At 44.0% G+C, this 21,155-nt stretch overlaps 1 protein-coding gene across 2 annotated transcripts in view; it reads left to right on the top strand.

Moving 5' to 3' along the window:
• Positions 1-21,155, top strand: part of DLGAP1 (DLG associated protein 1) — a 931,603-nt gene that overhangs the window by 626,899 nt on the left and 283,549 nt on the right. For both annotated transcript variants that reach the window (XM_030887282.2, XM_004702880.2), the window contains exon 4: positions 424-638. In XM_030887282.2, coding sequence (XP_030743142.1) covers positions 424-638 — 215 coding nt within the window. The remainder of the gene's footprint in view (positions 1-423; positions 639-21,155) is intronic.

The following is a 21,155-nucleotide window of genomic DNA, read 5'->3' on the forward strand; positions in this document are numbered from 1 at the left end:
GGGTCAGGAAGATGAGAAGTGAGATACAAGATGTTAAAGATGAAAGGTTCACAGAAAGCATTCTTGAATTTTCAATGGAGATTGAACACAGATGACTGAAAATCTCAAGGAACACTGCTCCTTTCCAATGACATATTTCTGCCTGACTTAACAACCATGAGTGTGAGAAAAAGTATAAATGAATCAGAGTCAAATGGTTTCATTTTTTTTCTGTAGAGTTTGTTTTTAAAATTAAGGGATGGATTTGTGTGAATACAAATATTTTCAGACCTACACTAGTACAACACAATGCTGAGAAGTTAATGTCTAAATTATTCTATAAACATCTATTTGGCCCATATTCTGGGACAAACAAATAAAATATGGAAAGAAAATGAAATTGTTTTACTAACAGTGATTATTTTATGTCTTCAATCTGAACAGGTTCCTCAAGATGAATGGTCAGGGTACACTCCTCGGGGTAAAGACGATGACATTCCATGCCGGAGAATGCGGAGTGGCAGCTACATCAAGGCCATGGGCGATGAAGACAGTGGTGACTCAGACACAAGTCCCAAGCCTTCCCCCAAAGTTGCTGCACGAAGAGAAAGTTATCTCAAGGCCACCCAGCCATCCCTTACAGAACTCACCACACTCAAGTAAGTAGTCCAGTGCTGTCCTCCACTGCCCAGCACATTGTACATTGTAACAAGAGTTACCCGAGGGGTAACTCTTAGATAGACTGAGCAGGATGACGCATCCTAACTAACACCCCGTGCTGTGCTGAATGATCTATCAATGTAAAACTGAGTTTGACTTGCATAACTAAGTACCTTCAAAGCCCATGGGCGCACGAGAATGCCCCACATAGACCATAAGCAAAACGAGCAGCCTCCACGCAAATCTGGAGACAATTCAGAAAAGCACCTGCAAAGAACTATGATGTCCGGTCAATGAGATGTCTCACTAGCTCTGAACCTTTGTGCAGCCCCTAAAGCCACAGGAAAACTCTCCTTTAAAGGGCCATTGCCTTTCTCAGATAATTAAGTGGTAAAGTATTATTATCTTGGAGGAAAAAATTCACACTTGAAAATGGAATATTGTGTTAAGGTTTGGAATATAGGTTTTTAAATTCAGGCACAGAATGCATATTATGATTTGTAAGTCTTCAAAAATGACTTCTTGTCTTGAAAATACAAGCTTATAAGTAGTAGTTACTTCCAATGTGCTGTTTTTCAAATGGATAGAAGTACGACAAATAAAACCACTAAAATCAATTATTATAAGCAAGGTTTGATCGAATATTATTTATAAAGAGAAAGACAGAGTTTAGAACGTGTCACCACAATAATCTACCTATAACCTCCTCCAAGGGGGATGGACAGCAGAAAAGTGGGTGAAAGGAGACATCGGTCAGTGTAAGACATGAAAAAATAATAATAATTTATAAATTATCAAGGATTCATGAGGGAGGGAAAAAATGAGGAGCTGATATCAAGGGCTCAAGTAGAAAGTAAATGTTTAGAAAATAATGATGGCAACATATGTACAAATGTGCTTGACACAATGGAGGGATGTATGGATTGTAATAAGAGTTGTACGAGCCCCCAATGAAGTGATTGAAAAAATAAAGAACACGTTACCATGTGGATCTAGAGAGAAGTAGTATGCTAAAAGCAATTTGATCTCATATTTTAAACAAGCATGTATCAACTGGTCACACATTTATTTTATATAATAATATAATATTTAAAACCAAAATTAATAAATTAAAAAGAATATTAAGTCTATCAAGGTAAGGGAAATTTCACCAAGAACACTAAAAAGCAAAGCTGGCCATTCAATACTGAGAACTTACACAGAGAATACAGACCATTTTATTTTACAGAAGTGGGCAGGGAGGGTCTTTCCATCAATATTTCCATGGATTATGTAGAACCACCCTAGATCATTTCCATTAATTTAATACCAGTGATATTGGAAGGCCAGCACAAGAAGCGAAGCTCTTCTTTCTTTCTTTGCCATTGAGTTTCATGCCCTGCCTTTCCTGTTTGCCTTTACGATTGCCACACAAGGGAAATGTTGAACTTGGAAACAGAAAAAAGAAGCGCATCTTCTTTGGCACACTTAGCAGAGCCTCCGGAATTGACCTACTCAATTGGAAAGGAACTGGATTGTAATAAAAGCAGTGGGCCAAGACATGAGGGCAGCCAAAGCCCTTCTAGAGGACCTGAGATTCCCTCCCTGGAGCCGAAAAGATCTCTGCACTGAAAACCATCACAGTAGTCCAGTCGGGCATTGCCCAGAAGAAGCAACAGAAGTAATTCCTTAGGCAAGAAAGCTACTTGGACCTTCCAAGGTTCAGTTTCCTCACAGGTATAACCTCCAAGAGTCCTTTTCAGCCTCTCAGTACCTGTTAGCTTCTCATCAGGATGCATTTGTTACATTAGCGAAAGACACATTCCTGGGTGATGCAATGAAGTGGCCACTGCTGCCCACCAGAATTCCTAGTAATACCTACAAAGAGCAGAGCCCTCAGAAAGACCTGGGGAAAGGGAGCGCTCCAAAGGAGGAGGAGGACAGGTGCTGACATCCACTCGCACGCACGCACACTCGGCTTGCGTTCAATCCTGAAGTTAATGAGCACGCTTTTACCTTCTACATCATCGTCTCTTCCCTAATGTCCTAGAACCATAATGTTACAACTACCATGCATTTCTCAATGCTCTGAAGTTGTCAGAGTAGAACAGGTCCAATGCACAGCGAAGGACCCAGCTGATGGTGGAGAAGATCAGGTACAGCAATCAGTAAAACTACAGAGTTGAGTGAAAGAGTTAAATCACCCAAATCCACAGCCATCAAGTCTACTCTGACTCCATGATGTGCTACGTCAGACTAGAACTGCCCCATAGGCTTTCCAAGGCTGTGAGTCTTTATGGAAGCAGACGGCCATGCCTGTCTCCCATGGAGCAATGGGTAGGTCCAAACCACTGACCTCTGGGTGAGCAGCTGGGTGCCTTAATCGCTGCACAGCCAGCGCTCCTTGTATAAGGGTTGTTATTATTAGGTACCAGCAAGTTGGTTCCAACCCAGCATACTGCCTGGTGCTGCGCCAGCCTCACAATTGTTGCTAAGTGTGAACCCATTGTTGTAGCCCCTGTGTCAATCCATCTCATCAAGGGTCTTCCTCTTTTTGGCCGCCCCTCTACTTCCCCGAGAATGATGTCCATTTCCAGAGACTGGTCTCTCCTAACATGTTCAAAGTACACGAGACAAAGGCTCGCCATCTGGGCCTCTAAGGATTATTCTGGCTGTACTTCTTCCAAGACAGGTTTGTTTATTCTTTTGACAGTCCACTGCACTTTCAGTATTCTATGCCAGCACCAGAATTCAAATGTATGAATTCTTCTCTGGTCTTCTGTAGTCAGTGTTCAACTTTCATATGCATAAGACGATGATTGAAATCCCATGGCTTGGGTCAAGCACACCATAGTCCTCAAGGTAATACCCTTGCTTTTAAACACTTTAAAGAGGTCTTGTGCATCACAGGCCAGTGCAATGTGTCATTTGAGCTCTTGACTGCTGCTTCCATGAGCCTTGATTCTGTATCCAGGCAAGACAAAATCCTTGAGGACTTCAGTCTTTTCTCTGCTTATCATGATGTTACCTATGGGTCCCGCTGTGAGAATTTTGGTTTTCTTAAAATTGAATTGTAATCCATAATAGAAGGCTGCAATCCTTGAACGTCAGGAAGGATTGCAGCATTAATGACTGCTCTTTTCTACCTCAAAACAAGCACATTCCAAATTGTAGCCATTTTACTGGAGGAAGCCTCAAACCAACGTCACTGCCATTGAGTCGATGCTGATTCATAGGAGCCATAGCCCTCCTGTGGGTTTCCAATACGGCAACTGTTTGCAGGAAGAGAGCCCCGCCTTCCTCCCAAGGGCGGCTGGTGGTTCCAAACTGCCCATCATGTGGCTTGCAGCCCTTGTGTCACCACGACACCTGAGCTCCTAGGGGACACCTAAGGACTAAAAAATGGGCTTCTTTACCCAGCATCACCAGATCATCCTTGTTGTGCTCTATTCTGTAGCAAATAAAATGCCATCTGACAACTGTTCAAGCATGTCTTTCTTCCCGGTCCCTGGCCCAGTGCCTGGCCCAGTCCTCCTCGTGTCCATGCGTTCCTCTTCGCCGGCTGGATGAATTCTCTTCCTCACTACGGTTGACATGGAAAGTTCCCTCATAGGGAACGACGGATCAGTGACTTTCAGCCTAATGGGCACCTAGCGAGGTACACCCAGAGCCATCCACACCAGGGAAGCAAACACTCAGACGTGGCATGACTCATAATAAATTCTGGCTTAGTCTTTGATGATGTTTTGACTAGAGATCATTATTTCTCTAGAAGTTTGACGCATTCAATTACTCCCGAGAAAAAGATCCCCATATCTTGGAATTCTAGTTCCCCAAAAAAGAAAACTCTATTTATGTCCCTACTTCGTTGACATTTAAGTCGATTTTCCCCCTCCTTCCTCCTCAGTAATTCACAGCTTGAGGAATGAATCATAGTCACAAACCAAGATCACTAAAATTAGTCAAGTGAGATGCAGGCGACATTTTGTTGGAGGTCCTCAACTCCCATCGTAGAAATGTTGAGAGCGAGGCACTCCTACTTTGGTTTGCTTTTCTCTTTTCCTCTTTTCCAAGGCATTTTGAATGTTTTCATTTTTGAGGACCATTTTCAAGAGATATTCAGTGTAACTCACCAGGTCTTCCGATACCGAGATGAAGGTCAGTTCAGCATCCTTGGGTGAGGATGCTAGTCATGACTCAACAACATCTAGGTGTGGGCTGAAAAGCGGCTACAATATCTACTCTCTACCAACGTATTATTTCTCTCCCTTGTTTCTCCGTTTCCATAACTGTGAGAAAATCCCTTTACCTCGCCCCAAGCTTTTCCTCCCACCTGAGATATTAGCTAATACATATCTGAAAGGGCATATCATGAAAAAAAATGGGTATTCTCAAAAAGAACTACATGCTTAATCATAAAATTTCCAGCAAGGAAGAGAGAAGTTTGGGGACTAGACTGCCCTCAGAGCCTGTCACCACAGCTTGGCACTGATGAAGCACTTAACTGTTTTACTTAGATCTGATAGAATATGCAATTTATGCTAGAACTGAGATTACTGCCTGCTGCCACAGTTAGTAAAACCATGTCCAAATCTCATCTAGGATTCCTGTTCAATATGCATACCACAGAGGACTTTCATTCAAAAAAATTTGATATTAAGTGAGCCATCATTTTTAAAATTCTAAAGTTAAATTCGAATGCTCACTCACCCAAGGCAAATATCACTTAGAACTCCTTCATACTTTTTAATCCCTTCATCTAAGCACTAAGAAAAATTGTCCCTGCAAGACATAATCAGTCTGCAGCAGTATAGACTTAGAAACTCCTCTGAAGTCAGTGAGAAGGTCCCCAGGCTGCTGTGCAGGTTCGGTTCTGGAAAAGGGGCAGTCAGAGCTTCCAACAAATTGGATCATATGCCTCATAAAAGACTTCAAGGTGGTTTATTTTCCATCCTAAATACCCTGACCTCTGAGAAGTTTTCATTTCAGGATGAATCCCTATTTTGAATAAAACCTTAAAAAAATTTTTTTTAAATAAACCTGTGAAATGCTAAATAGCTCTGTAGCTTTGGGCAACTGATTTAATATCTCTGAGCTGCCTTTGGGAATGAGAGCATTGAGTTCCTACAGGGAGGCCCCCTATCCGTTCCCCTACACCCCTGTGCCCCTGCCAGGCTTGGGAGGTCACCTGAGAGATCCCAGCTTTCATTCCCTCTGAGCCCAGGTGGAGTCTGGGAAACACTCCCAACACCATCACTGCTCCCAGATGCCTCCAGAGTCTGCAGGATCCGGAGGGACCTCTCAGCTCTCACCTGTGAGCACAGGGCACAAGAGAACCGGAAGTCCACAGATTAAACACGAAAGGAAGTTGTTTGGGTGGGGAGAGTCCTTTGAAAAGACATAGACAGGTGTTCTCCTTCAACTTTAATTCTGGAGCTTTCAAATGAGCCGACTGTTCAGAATTGGAGCCTATTGCTGGCTGTCTTGCTTTTCTTTATCTTTGTACAAACTTCTGTTTCCCTTTTTTCCCCTTCGATAGATACACTGTGTCCTCTGCTGGTTCCTACATTCCACACGCCCTCCTACCACCTACTGCTCCGCATGTTCCTTCTTCCTAGGAAAAAATAGAGAAAGGGAGTGGGGAGGAGAAGATGGGAGCACCGCTATTTTCTTCCCAAAGATGTGAGCCATATTTAAGGGTCCTGTTCTGCCTTCCTTTGTTGCCTGCTTTCCCATCCCTCTCCTCCCTGCCTCCCAGTGTAATTGCACCCTCTATGAAATGCTCTAGACAGTGGTAGAGAGCAAACAAAATAGCACAACCTGGCACTGCAAAAATTGTGACTTTCCATTCTTGGGGGCAAACTCAAGGCACTTTCCCATTCTTCCCTGGTGACATTTTCCTATACGGCCCTGCAGCCTCCCAGTTCCCTCCTCCACCCCTTTCAAAATCATAAAAAATAGAAAAAGGAGAACACAAGGAAACCCATTTACCTGCTCATAAGCAAAGTATCTACATAGTTTTCAACCCTCTACCTGAAATCATCCCTCATCACCAGAATAAAAGAACCAAATCATACATACACAAAATCCCAATTCCAACTCATAGCAAACCCATAGGACAGAATTGAACTTCCCCATAGGTTTTTAAGGCTACAAATCTCTTTTTATTTAATCATTTTATTAGGGGCTCTTACAGCTCTTACCACAATCCATACATACATCCATTGTGTCAAGCACATTTTGTACAAATGTTGCCATCATCATTTTCAAAACATTTTCTTTCTACTTGAGCCCTTGGTATCAGTTCATTTCCCCCTCCCTCATGAACCCTTTATAATTCATAAATTATTATCTTGTTCATGTCTTACACTGACCACTGTCTCCCTTCACCCACTTTTCTGCTGTTCATCACCCTGGGAGGAGGTTATATGTTCATCACTGTGATCAGTTCCCACCTTCTGCCCCCACCTTCTCCTTACCCTCCTGGTATTGCTACTCTCATTATTGGTCCTGAGGGTTTTGCCTGCCCTGGATTCCCTGTGTTTCCAGCTCATATCTATACCAGTGTACATGCTCTGGTCTAGCCACATGTATAAGGTAGAATTGTGATCATGAAAGGGGTGAGGGGCTTTAAAGAACTAGAGGAAAGTTGTATGTTTCATTGGTGCTATACTGTGCCCTAACTGGCTCGTCTCTTCCTTGTGACTCTTTTGTGAGTGGATGTCCAGTTGTCTGCAGTTGGGCTTTGGGCCTCCACTTTGCCCTCCCACTTACTCACATCGATGTGAATTTTTGTTCTGGTTCTTTGATACCTGATATCTGATCTCATCAACTCCTCATGATCACACAGGCTGGTGTGCTTCCTCCATGTGGACTTTGTTGCTCCTGAGCTAGATGGCTGCTTGTTTACCTTCAAGCTTTTAAGACCCCAGATGCTATATCTGTTGATAGCCAGGTAGCATCAGCTTTCTTTACCACATTTGCTTATGCACCCATTTTGTCTTCAGCGATCATGTTGGGAAGGTGAGTGTCACAGAATGCCAGGTTATTAGAACAAAGTGTTCTTGTGTTGAGGGGGTATTTGCGTAAAGGCCCAATGTCATATATGTACGTAGATCTATTTCCCTATCATTATATATAAATAAATTTACTTATGTACATGAGTTCACAAGGCTATAAATCTTTACATGAGCATACCACCACCTATTTATTCACCAACCTTGATTAGCAGCTGAGCACTTAGCCACTGTACCACCAGGGTTCCCCAGCCTCACTGCCATGCCCCCCTTAACAACAACAACGACAGCCCCTCATTTGGATGAGCATGTCCTTCCTCAGACAATGTAGTATGTATGGATATTGTGATCCAATGCTGTATAGCTTGCTCTTTTAAAAATTAGCATTGACCTTGAAGTCAGTGGTTCAATACCATTACCAATTCACCACCAGGGCTCTTCAGAAAGGAACTAAAAATTTGGAAGCTGATAGCTTTGCTCGGAATTTTTCCTCGTAGGAAAAATTTACATTAACTTGGCACTAGGGAGGGCTTTGTTACTGTTGTCCTTGGTCTTTTGATTTTATTACAGATTGATATTTTCTCAACATGCCCTCTGAGAGCATTTTCCCTCCTCATGCCCTCTGAGGGTGGGACCGTAAGCTTCTTTAAACCTAAATAGACACTTGAGGAGCTGCTGCAAATCATTTTTGGAAGCAGGCTGAGTGTAAGTCCTAAGTAAGTGTGCCTCAGTGAAGATGCATATGAACTAGCAAAACTAGCCACCTTCTTCTAGGTAAAGCAAGAGGAAATGCCATCCAAGCCGCAGCCCAAAGAATTCAGGTTTGCTTCGGAGGCGCTTTTAATTTCAATGTTCTTAATTGTTACAGAAATTAATTTGAGGGATTCTTTAGAGAAAATTGATTAGAGAAACTCTGTAAGACAGTCTAAATTTTATCTCTGAGAGTTTTGATATTTCTGTTTGAAGACTTGGATGGGATGGACAAAATGCCTGTTTACTATCTATTTAGAAATATAATCTGTTTACAAAACACCTGTGCAGCCTGAGAAGTCTGACTTGAGCCTAAGAGCTCTTGTCATGTGTATTGGTTTTATATTTTTAAAGCTATCAATACCTCTGATGAGATGTCAGCATTTCCAAATGTCAGTAATTACATCCTGTGTCTTTCTCACTCAACCACTTCTGAAAAGACCATTACCATTTTCCTCAATCCAGTCTGCAAACATGGCAGCTCCCCGTCTGCCTCTGCAGGGTGCAGGGTCTCCCGTTTCTCACTGGGATGATTGCAGTGGACCTATTTGTCTCACAGCTCCTGGTCTCTCTGTATCCAACTACTTCTAAAGACGTGCTACCAGGTCGTTGAAAAAATCAAATCTGGGCCTCATATTTTATGCACGAAGTCCTCAACACAGCATTCAAAAGATTCACCGTGAAGGTCCATGTCCTCTGAGATGATCTCTCTTGCTCCCCCCTGACCAGTAGTCTGTGCTTCAATCAAATGAGCTGCCGATTGTCCTGAGACACCCTCTGTTTGCTGGCTTCAAGCCCGTGTGAGTCAGAATAAGCTAGATATACTGGGAGTAAAGCACAACCCCGAAATCATAGAACCTTCTAACAACAAAATGTGTTTATTGTTCCTACTGCATTTCCATCCTGGATCGGCAGGGGACACTGTTCCTGATAATAATCCAGCCAGGTTGTAGATGCTCCACATTAACAAAGTCTCCCGTGGTCACCAAGACAGTAGAAACACACGGGGTGAATTGAGCACAGATTCTTAAAGCATCCAGCACAGTCACCTGCATTCCCATTCATTAGCAAAATCAAGTGATACGGCAATGTCTCGAGTTGAAAGAGTGCATGGAGGAAAGTCTCCCATGTGCTCAGGACATGAAGAGGTAAAAAGAACTGGCTTGGCAAGTAGTGTTAAGGATGATTAAAGTGTATCCTCTGAACACCAAGTACTAGGCTCACGTTTCTTCTGCAAGTAAACTAGCTCAAGCCACCATGTGAGGGAGGAAAAGCTTATCCTGGCACCATAGCAATCTAACATTGTGTGGCCTGTGAGTGATGCCCAGTGGTCTATGCAACAGAGAAGGATATACCGGAAGCTCTGCCGCTTACCCATACTCAATACATGTGGTAGAACAAGCACCCAAAATGTCCACAGTCAACGCTCCCCTTCAGAAAGAGGACGATGGAAGATCACCGTACTTAGTCCTCACTCTGAAGCAGTGCTCCAGCCCTGCTCAGGAGGCTGTTGCTGAGCTCTTTACCCTCGGCAAGCAACCGTTCTGCTCCTTGGGAGTAGCTTCCTGGTCCTCCGTTCTCCAGGTCCCCGAATGCCCAACTCTAGGTGAGTCATTCATATTATCCTCCTGGACCAGACCCAAAGTACACATTAGAGAGTGTGAGCCCCTCAGCAGCCAAGCTGTTGTCCACCCCTCGAGTTGCCATGTCTCTTCATCTAGGTTTGTGGCTTTTTGTCAGTCCAGCTCCCTCAAACTGCAGTCAGCTTCTTCTCTGTGTATTCCAGCGAGCTCCACGGATCGGGAGTCCCACTCAGAGAACCCTTCTACATACAGTTAGCCTTGGGGGTAGACTTGGTTGTCTTTTCACCTCTGGGTCTTTACCACAAATACCTTAAACTTATCAGACTAAGGGAGAGAGGAAAACTCACAAGACTGCTTTTCCCTCCATCATTTTGCCCAAATGAAAGAGGTTGTTTTAATTGTATCTTCATTCTAAACCACCTGGATCCATTCTGTGATTTTAGCAATGAGGTGTGATAGTTACAGCCTCAAGTTGAACCTCGCCATAAGGGGCTATTGGGGGGCTGCCATGGGAGAGGTTCTTAGTTTGAATCCACTGGCTGCTCCTCAGGAGAAAGATAAGATTCCCTACTTCTATAAAGAGTTACAGTCTCGGGAACCCACAGGGGCAGTTCTACCCTATCCTATGGGGTCACCACGAGTCAAAATGGACTCAATGGCAATGAGTTTGGTTTTTCAAATCACTGTACAAAGGTCCTCACAGATGTACTTTTACAAGTTGGAGTAAGATGAGTAGCTTCTGCCAATCCTTCAATATCTATGCTCTCTTTACTCCCCTTCATTGCCACTAACAATCTAAGAGAATTGTTTTCCGAGTTCATTTCAAACTGCACACTACTCCTTTCCTGGGAGCTTCAGATTCATTTGTTACATCATCTACCTTTCGAATCATTGTAAATAAGAGTTTTACCAAATTATTCATCATTGCATAACACAAATCAACATCCTCCCAGTTCCGAATATGAACACCTTGCTGCCTGCTACTGAATTTCTGTGCCAATTTACAGACTGGCTAAGTTAGGCTAGCTTAGGCACTGTTGAAAACAACCCCAACATCTCTAAGGTCTCTTTTCAAATCTCTCCATCCTCGATTGACTGGGGGCTCTGATCGCTGCCCCCCTCGGAGACCCAGAATGGCAGAGGCTTCGCCGCACCGCGTGCTGCCACAATAACCCAAGCGGGAGGGTGTGGTGAATGGAGCCCTGGCTCCTTGTTGATTATGATTTCTTTTTATTGTCATTTTAACAGTTTTGTTGAAAGATGAGTCACGTACCACACAATCAATGGTTTAAATATATTTTTAAAGAGTTGTGCAAATTTAAAACATTTGATTCATTTTTGTACTCACAGTATGAGCTCCCCATTTCCCCCAGCCTCCTCAGCCATAACCCTAAGAAACCAGTAGTCTAGTTCCTGTCTCTCTGGACTTGCCTATTCAAGATTTCAAGAAAATCACATCTCCAAAAATCCAAGAACAATAACAAAAGAGATCACAGTAAAACCTCAATACAAAAGACAGTGGACAGAAACAAAAACTAGAATTAAAAATGAGATAGCATTTTTTTCATTTCCTCTTTTTCATCGTCCAATTTTTGCATACATATAAGATTAATGGAAAATACCTTGATCTGGGAAGCACACTGTGGTCTTCAAGATGACCTCTGTGCTTTTTAATGCTTGTAAGAGGTATTTTGCAGACGATTTGTCCAACATATTACATCATTTGATTTCTTGACTGCTTCTAAGAGCGTTGCTCACCAGCCGCTTGACAGGAGAAAGCGATGGCGGTCTGTATCTATCAAGATTATAACCTGGGCAACTCCACGGGGCAATTATAGTCTGACCCATGTAAGAGGTCTCCGGGGTCTGAATCTGCTCAACAGCAATGGGGTCTAAGTGTGCCCCTGTGGGGACATTAGTGAACCCTTGTGTGCCTCTATTCCCTCTTCAGTTCCGTTGTTAGTTACTGGTAAGTGCCCTCAATCTGTTCTGACCAGTAGCAGCACTGTGTGCAAACCAAAACACCGCTCAGTCCGGTGTCATTCTCACCACCATCGGTGTGTTTGAGCCCACTGTTGCAGCCACTGTGTTAATCTGTCTCATTGAGCATTTTCCTCCTTTTTCCTGATCATCTCCTCTAGCAGGTCTGAGGTCCTTCTCCGGGACTGGTCCTCCTGATGGCGTGTCCAAAGTACTTGAGACCCAGTCACCATCCTCACTTCTGAGGATATTTTGGCTGTACTTCTCCCAAGACAAGATGTAGCCATGCTGCTGGTCTTCTGTGATATATTTCATATTCTTCGCCGGCATCAGTTTCTCTTTGTCCTCTTTATTCATTGCATGACTTTCTTAGCCTATCATTTATATATTTGGTAATAATTCTTATGTCAAAAGTGACACACACAGACAGACACACACCACTGTCGTTGATCCTGACTCATAATGAACCTGTAAAGGGTTTTTTGAGACTGTCAGTCAATCCAGGGCCAACAGCTTCCTTTTCCTCCCAAGGAGCAGCTCGTGGATTTCAAGAATTAAGATTTTAACAAAAACAAAAGAAATCAAACTTGACCAATGGTTACCATGAGTGAAGGGGAATTTAGGCTAATGGTGGTAGAATAATTGGGAATAATTGGAAAAGATACCAACAATGGCTGTACAAAAGGAAGAGTATAATCAATGGCACTGATTTAACATGGAAAAGTTGTGGAATTGGGGACTGTTTTGTTGTGGGTTTTTTTTTCAACAATTAGAAAAAAATAACAATCACATGAATAAACTGAGTACAAGGAAGAAGAATAGGTTCTAGAATTGACTGTGGTGGTGATGATTGTACAACTCTTCTTGATATGATTGAGTTATTGAATTATATGACATGTAGATGAAAGACTAATAAAACTGTTCTTAAAATTTCTGTAAAAAATATTCTAACAAAGACAACCCAAGGCAATCATAAAGCCATGAATGTGAAGCACTGAGGGTGTGGTAAGCCTTCCATACAGGGCGGCAGTTATCCTCACATGCTCTGTGCTGAGCAGTACGATGGTCCGCAGCCATGAGCTCTACTGTCATAGAGCGCCCAGTCAAATGAAGAAGGCCAACATGAAGTCCCAGTCGTTTCCATTCTTCCATTGAAACTTAACCTTGTTGGAGCCCCAGTGGCGTGGTAGCTACACGTTCAGCTGTAATCCACAATGTCGGCAGTTCTAAACCACCAGCCGCTCTCTGGAGAAAGGCCGGGCTTTCAGTTCCCATAAACAGTTACAGTCATGGAAACCCACGGAGGCGGTTCTGCCCTGCGCTATGGAGTCACAATGGGTTGGCATCAACTCCATGGCCATGAGTTTGGCTTCTGGGTTTGACTGTCACTTTGTTATAACTTTTCATAAAGCAGCTATTGCCATTCTTGCACTCCTTTATATTGACACTGTCCCATGTTTGAAGGGGCCTTAAAGATGCCTGAAAGGATATTGGTGCAGGAGCTGCACTGAGTAAATGAAGAACAAATGTCAACATAATCCCTATGGGCCTAAAGTTCCTGGAATAGTGTCCTTCCCAGAGGTACTGTGGCCTGTGGTAATTGAGTGGAATTGTGCTCCAGACATCTGCCCGCCACCCGTTAGTGGTATCTGCACCCTCTCACAATCCCCACTCTCCCTCTGCTTCTGAATCTGTCATCGTCTGAAAAGCTCCCTGCTCCTTCTCAACTCTACGGAGCTGGCCCACCTGGAGGCTGAGTGTTCAGTCTGTCCGGAACACATTAGAATGTTAAAAATATCTGTACAGCAGCCCCTCGTATTGTCATCCACTTTGAACATGGGCAGATTTCCTCTAGAACTGGGGAAGCCCAGTTCTTTCTAGGTCTGTGAAGAGCAGGGGAGTGACTACAAATGATCAGCCCTGACTGATCCTTTTTCAATGTGGAAGGGTCCTACTCAATGACCACACTAACCCCTCAGCACTTTTTTAAGCCTATCTGTGAACCCAAGCAAAGCTGGGAGGAGGAAAGACATTGGATCATCTATCCTGATAACTAGCAATGTTGTAATTTTCTTCCAAGTCTATTTTGAAAACAAAAAAAATTTTTGACAGTGCATCTTATCATATGTTTTCAATGCCTTCATTTGATTTACCCAGCTGTCCCAGAAGGAATTTCAATTTTGCGATTGACACGTGCAGATAAACTGAGTGCGTCGCATAGTTCTGAGCCTTGGAAGTAAAATACCAGCTCTGTCCTGGGTCTAAATCTCCAGTCCACTGCTTTCCATTCCAACTTGCTCCCTCCCATTTCCTGTGAGAACTTGAGAGACTTTACCCGGAACAATCTGGTGACTGGACTTAACCATCTGGACATTGTTCTTGGCTTCCAGCTCAGAACCTTCTTTTAGTTCTTTGAACCACTTATCTTTTCCAAAAAAGGCAAAGCTGGGAGCTCCAGGCACAGGCCAGGTTGCCAACTGCATACGGAATTGCCTCCATCTCTGTCACATCATCCCCTTGAAATACCAAAATTTCAAGAGACAGAAAACCCTCACCTGTGGGTACTGGTCCCTGAGGAAATTGGACTGATCCCAGAGCTCCTCTTCTGAACCTAGGAGTAAAGAGCCAAGCGGGGCTGCTGTCCCTTGTTTCTGTCCTTTCTCACTCAATGAAGAAGAAAGACTGAGCTGGAGTTTGAGGATGAGACACGCTAAAGAAAAAATCTCACTGGCTCAAGTTCATCAAGCCTCAGCCCTCACCGAAAGTACCAACTCTGAGGGGTTGCGGCTAGTTCCGATGGGCCCAGGAGCTGGTTGGGTGCATCATTGCCCAACGCCATGCCCTGAGGATCTAATAGTGACCTTAGTGCATGTATTACCACAGTGGAAATCAAGAAACACTACAAAGCAGAGCTTTATGTCCCCCAGTAAGCCAGATTATCTTCATGATGCTTTTCTTCTGAGATAGGATGAAGGAAAAATCTTAGAAGCACCACTGGAAGGGATCTTAGAGGTTATTATAACCCTGTTAAGTTACAAAGGAGGAAAGAGGCCCAGATACAAGCAGTAGCTTGCTTATCCTGGCCCAGAACTTTGAGCACCCAGACTTGTTACTTAGTTCACCCTGAACTAAGTACTCTTTACAAAGAAACCAAAATGTTCAACCTGCTACATCCTCTGAAGGAGACGAGGGACATTTCAGGCTCTGTCTCCACTGCACCTATGAGTACTTGAGTGGTACAAACACTTGACCTGCTCTTCCGCCGACTTAAAGATGGGAGATTCAGGTTGGCTCAGAGATGCTTGAAAATGGTGGGGTTTCCCTCAGACCCTCTATTTCCCTGGCCTCTCTTGAGGCCTGGCCAGGAGCCTATACGGTCTTTCCGAGATGGTTGGCATTAGCCTTTCTGGGTCAGGAGTCTCTGATATTGGCAAACAACTTAGGTTTCAACTGCCATCCTTGGCAGGGCTACGGAAGCCAATTAACAAGTCGGAGCATTTTGAAGATGGAACTGCCTATAAAAAGGGCTGCTTCCGGCCATGGCCGGCATTGAGGCAGGGCTAGGTAGGGGAAGGGTCTTGGTGATGATTTAAAACAAAAAACCTCCCTGCCATCAAGTCAATTCTGACTCATGGTCAACCTGTAGGTCAGAATAGAAGCTGCCCCTGGTGAATTTCTGGGACCATAACTATTGTGGGAGAAGAAAGCCCCATCTTTCTCCCAAGGAGTAGCTGGCTAGTGGGTTTGAACTGCTAAGGGTGCATATCACAGCCCAGCACCCGGGGCTCCTTTGGTGATGATTGTGGTAGAGGATAAGAATCCCTGAAGTTGCCTACATTCTTGGCCATGCCCTCACTCATGCATTCACTCATTCACTCCAATCCACTCTCTCACTCATTCATCACTCTCTCCTCTCACCCTCTCACTGCGGTCGAGCCGATACTAACTCACAGCCAACCTATAGGACAGGTAGAACTGATCCTGTGAGTTTTTGAGACTAACTCATTTGGGGTTTTTTTTCCAATCATTTTATTGGGGGCTCTTACAGCTCTTATAACAATCCATGCATCATTTGTATCAAACACATTTTTGCATATGTTGCCATCATCATTTTCCAAACATTTTCTTTCTACTTGGGTCCTTGGAATTAGCTCTTCTTTTTTCCCCTCCCTCCCCTCCCCTTCCATCCTTATGGACCCCTGATAAATTAAAAATTATTACTATTTTCATATCTTACACCGCCAATTTTCTCCCTTCTCCTATGTTTCTATTGTTTGCCCCCCGGGCAGGGTGGGAGTGGGGGGAGGGCTGGAGTTATGCATCAATGATTATAGTCTGTTCCCAGTTTCTCCCCCTTCTCCTCCCACCTTCCCCTACTCTCATGGTATCACTACTCCCATTACTGTTCCTGAGGGGTTTATCTGTCCTGGATTCCTTGTGTTGAGATCTCTTATCTGTACCAGTGAACATGCCCCAGTCTAGTATCCTGATTTGTAAGATAGAACTGGGGTCATGATAGTGGGGAAAGGTGGGAGGAAGCATTAAAGAATTAGAGGAATGTTGTGTGTTCTATCGGTACTATGTTATACCCTAGCTGACTTGTTCCTTCTTTGTGACCCTTCTGTGAGGGAATGTCCACTTGTCAACAGATGGGCTTTAAGTGTCCTCTCTGACTCCCCTCATTTGCATCGATATATTTGTTTGGGGTTTTCTGATGCTTGATACCTGATCCTGTTGATGCCTCATGACCACACAGACTGGTGTGCTTCTTCCATGTGGGCTTTCTTGCTTCTCAGCTAGATGGCTGCTTGTTTATCTTCAAGCCTTTAAGACCCCAGATGCTATGTCTTTTGACAGCCTGGCACCATCAGCTTTCTTCACCACATTTGCTTCTGCACCCATTTTGTCTTCAGCGATTGTGACAAGAAAGTCGCAGCATGCCAGGTTATTTGAGCCTCGGGGCTTGATCCCACAATATCAGGGCCCCCAAAGTGGGATCTACCTCCCTCTGGGCTCCATGGCAGTAGTGACCACAGGAAGCTGGGTGCCCAGCGTGCCACCCCCTGGACACGATTCTGAAGTGTGTGGCCTCAGGCAGCCAGCAGTTGATGAGTAGTTGCAGTCATGTCTTTTTCTTTTTTAACATTTTATTAGGGGCTCATGCAACTGTTATCCCAATCCATACACACATCAATTGTGCAAAGCGCATTTGTACATCATTTCTCAAAACATTTTCTCTCCACTTAAACCGACATTAGGTCCTCATTTTTCCCCTCCCTCCCCGCTCCCCTCTCCCGCATGAGCCCTTGATAGTTTATAAATGGGTATTTTGTCATATCTTGCCCTGTCCGACGTCTCCCTTCATCCACTTTTTGGTTGTCTGTCCCCCAGGGAGGAGGTCACACACAGTTCCATGTAATCGGTTCCCTCTTTCCTACCCATTCTCCCTTTACCCTCCCTGATTTGCCACTCACACCACTGGTCCTATAGGGCTCATCCGTCCTGGATTCCCTGTATTTTCAGTTCCTATCTGTACCAGTGTACCTCCTCTGGTCTAGCCAGTCTTGCAAAATCAAATTCAAGTCATGGTAGTGGGAGCGGGGAGGAAACATTTAGGAACTAGAGGAAAGTTGTATTTCTCATCATTGTTACATCGCACCCTGGCAGTCATGACTTTTTATAGAGCTTTTTCCAGTTTTATTTTTTTAAAGTTTGTCTCATGAATAATAAAAGAGAGAGACTGTAACTCTTTATAGGAGTAGAAAACCCGGTCATGCTCCAGAAGAGTGATTGATGGTTTTGAAATGCCAATCTCGAAAACTGCAGTCCACCATGTAACCTCTATACCACCAGAGCTTATACATTCCGGGGCAGAAGTTCCCCAACTTTGATATTAGTGAACCACTCTCTCAAATTTTTCCAGAGCCACACTCTCCCTTTATTTGTGTTTTCTTTCAAATGACTCGCCTAAAAATGACGCATCCTCAGGACCAGCATTTGCAACATTATGAATTAGATGTGTGTTTGAGTGATCTAGTGCTGCTATAACAGACATACCATAAATGGGTGGCTTTAATGAACAAGTGAATTATCTCTCAGGTTAGAAGGCTAGAAGTCCAAAATCAGTGTGTGCAAAAAAAGGATAAGAGAAGCCCAATGATATGCTTCTGAAAAATCAGAAGCATCTGATTTATGAAGCACAGTTCTACTCTGACACACAAGGGCACCACGTGTCACAATTGACTCCATGGCCACTGGTGGCTACCTCACATATATGATGAACACATGTGTACGTGCTGATTCATTCCTAGCTTCCAAATTACAGTGTGCATTTGACCCAAAATAAAAGTGCGTAATTATTTATAAAAAGGAAAACTAACATAAAGTAGAAATAACAAAGAATGCCTTCATGAAAGAGAAAGGATTGGGCCAAGAATGTGAATGATCATTCAGAGGCAACAGACTAGGGAAGGAGAAGCATGCCTGAATAGAAACCAAGTCAGCTGAGGCACGGCGAGAACTAAAGTGTCAAAGGATGCCAAGAGGCATTTCACCAAAGAGGACACTCACATGGCCACCGAACACAGGGCACGATGTTCAGTGTCATTAGCTATCACAGAGCTACAACTCCAAGCCACAATGAGATACCCTCTCTCTCCTTCCATGTGGAAACTAAACAGAAAATAACCAGTGATAGGGAGGGTGCCATGTGAGGACGCGAGAATCCCATGCCCATGGCTGGTGGGGGTGTAAAATGGCACAGCCTTTGTAGAAAACAGTGTGGCATTTCCCCCAAAACCTAAAAATAGAACCACCAGATGATGCAGAAATGCCACTTCTAGGTATACATCTAAAGGACTTGAGATCAGAACGTCACAGAGAAACCTGCTCGTTGCAGCACTTTTCATAACAGCCACAAGTCAGGACCAACCTCAATGCCTCAAGGAGGTGAACGGATTTGTAAAAACTGTTACATACATACAATGAGAAACAAAGTCTAGGTACATGCTGCAGTATGGAGAGAGCTGTAAAACAAGCCAATCATAAACCAACAAATATTGTAAGACCTCACTTATATATTAAAAAGATAAGAAAAAGCAAATAGAGAGAGACCAAAATTTATTAGTGGCTATCAGGGAAGAAAGAAAAGGGAAAAGGGGGAGTTAACAGAATTTTTAAAATATCATCGATTGACGGTAGGGTTGCAAGTCATTGATAGTCACTGTTGCCATTAAGGAGTCTCAAACTCGGTGCCATCAAGAAGATACAGCCACATAGCGACCCTATAGGACAGGGTAGAACTGCCCTGGTGGGTTTCCACAACTGAACATCTTTCTGGGTGCAGGAAGCCCCATCTTTCTCCCTCAGAGCCGCTGGTGGTTTTGAACTGATGACCTTGTGGTTCACAGCCCAACGTCTAAAAGCTGAATTGGCAAAAGTTATGTGTGTGATATATTTACAAAAGCAACAAAGGATAGCTGTTGTGGCTGCTCGTGTGAAACCAAAGACCTCCGAGAATTTCATTCCTTGGTTTGGATGTTTAGGGTCATAACTTCATGGGGCATCCCAGCTAATTGGCCTAATAGCATGTTTAATGCTTCTGTTCTATCTCCTAGCTCATAGTGTAGTGCCTGGGGTCTTAAAAGCTGGCAAAGGCACAACAATTGAGCTCTATTTACCTGAAATGACAGAGGAAGGAGGATCAGGAATTGAAGGAAGATATGGAATATGGAGCTAATTGCTTCCATGAGCAACTGCCTTCTTTGCTATGAGACTTGTAGAGCTGGGTGGTAGCTAGCTGCTGAACATTTTAATCAAAGGTTCCATAGACGAATCCTGATCAAAAAAGGAGAATGCAGAAGCAAAGTTTACCTTCTCATGGGTTCTAGAATGTCTGCAACCGTGGAGAGTGGATGAACCCCCAAACTATTGCCTTGAGTCATCTTTTATCCCCTGAAGTCATCTGAAAACCGAACAGTAATTTAGCTTCATCCGTCATGAATATCTGCTTGGAGCATTATTCTCTTTTAAGAGCTAACTATGTGGGACCAAATTGAAAACAGCCATCTGCAAGGTTAGCTAGGCACCGCGGTGGGCAGTGAGCTAGTAAGAGGAAAACAGTGCAGAGCAGGAGGGTTTGAAAGGCTGCACAACTGAAGAACGCAGTCAGCGTCCCAGAACCGTACATGCCGGAAGTGCTGAGCTGCTGTGTGCTGCCGCCCATATCCTCACAACAGCAACAAAACTAAAGTGTAGAGGAGGCCATGGTTGCAGCCACTGCATCAAGCCACCTCATGGACGGCCCTCCTCTTCTTGCTGATCAAGGACAAAGACTGTGAAAAGGAGAATCATTGACTTTCAGCGGAATTTGTTTTGCTTTCATCCCATAAGAGATGGAGAAAGGATTGTCGGTGGCAGAGAAGGAAAACAGAATGATATGTGTTGTGTTACCATGACATGGCATGATCAAGCCAAGAATGGGGGAAACCCCTTTTATTTACCTGAAAGCATGATTTACACGGGTATGCAGACCTGGAGCGCTGGTGGCATAGTGATTACAGATTGGTTGGTGATCCACAAGGTCTGCAGTAGGAAGCCACCAAGAACTCCTCAGGAGAAAGACAGGGCTTTCCACTCCAGGAGAGGGTTACCTCCTCAGAAACTCACAGGGGCAGTGCTGCCCGGTCCTATAGGGTCGTGAGGAGCCGGCAATGACTTGACGGCAGTGAGTTCGGGTTGGGGTGATTCTAATGTACACAAGGAACCTGAGAGTCCTGGGGGGAGGTGTTGGGCTGCGACATGCACCATCCAGTCTAAACCCATCAGCTGCTGCTCCGGAGAAAGAGGAGGCACCCATCAGTATTTGCAGTCTCAGGGCTGCAATCAACTTGATGATAGGGAGTTTGCTTTGCTTTTAGATTTTGGTGTTTGGGTTCTTTTTTGGCGGGGTGCCGGGTGGTGTTAGCCCGTAGACTAGAGAAACAAATCATAGACACTCATATGGGTATAAGAGAGAGTTTTAAATAAAGGGTAATTGTACATTAAGAAAGGATCCCAATCCACTCCAGTCAAGCCCATAAGTCTGATATTAGCCCATATGTCAGATACCAATCTATATAGTCCTCTTCAGACTCATGAAACACATGCAATGATGCCAAATTCAGGACAATCACAAGTTAGTGGGTAAAAGGTCTTTGGATCCAGTGGC

This window comes from Echinops telfairi, unplaced genomic scaffold, assembly GCF_000313985.2.
Source record: "Echinops telfairi isolate 266 unplaced genomic scaffold, ASM31398v2 ScPeMD7_7400;HRSCAF=8409, whole genome shotgun sequence".
Classification (NCBI taxonomy): Eukaryota; Metazoa; Chordata; class Mammalia; order Afrosoricida; family Tenrecidae; genus Echinops; species Echinops telfairi.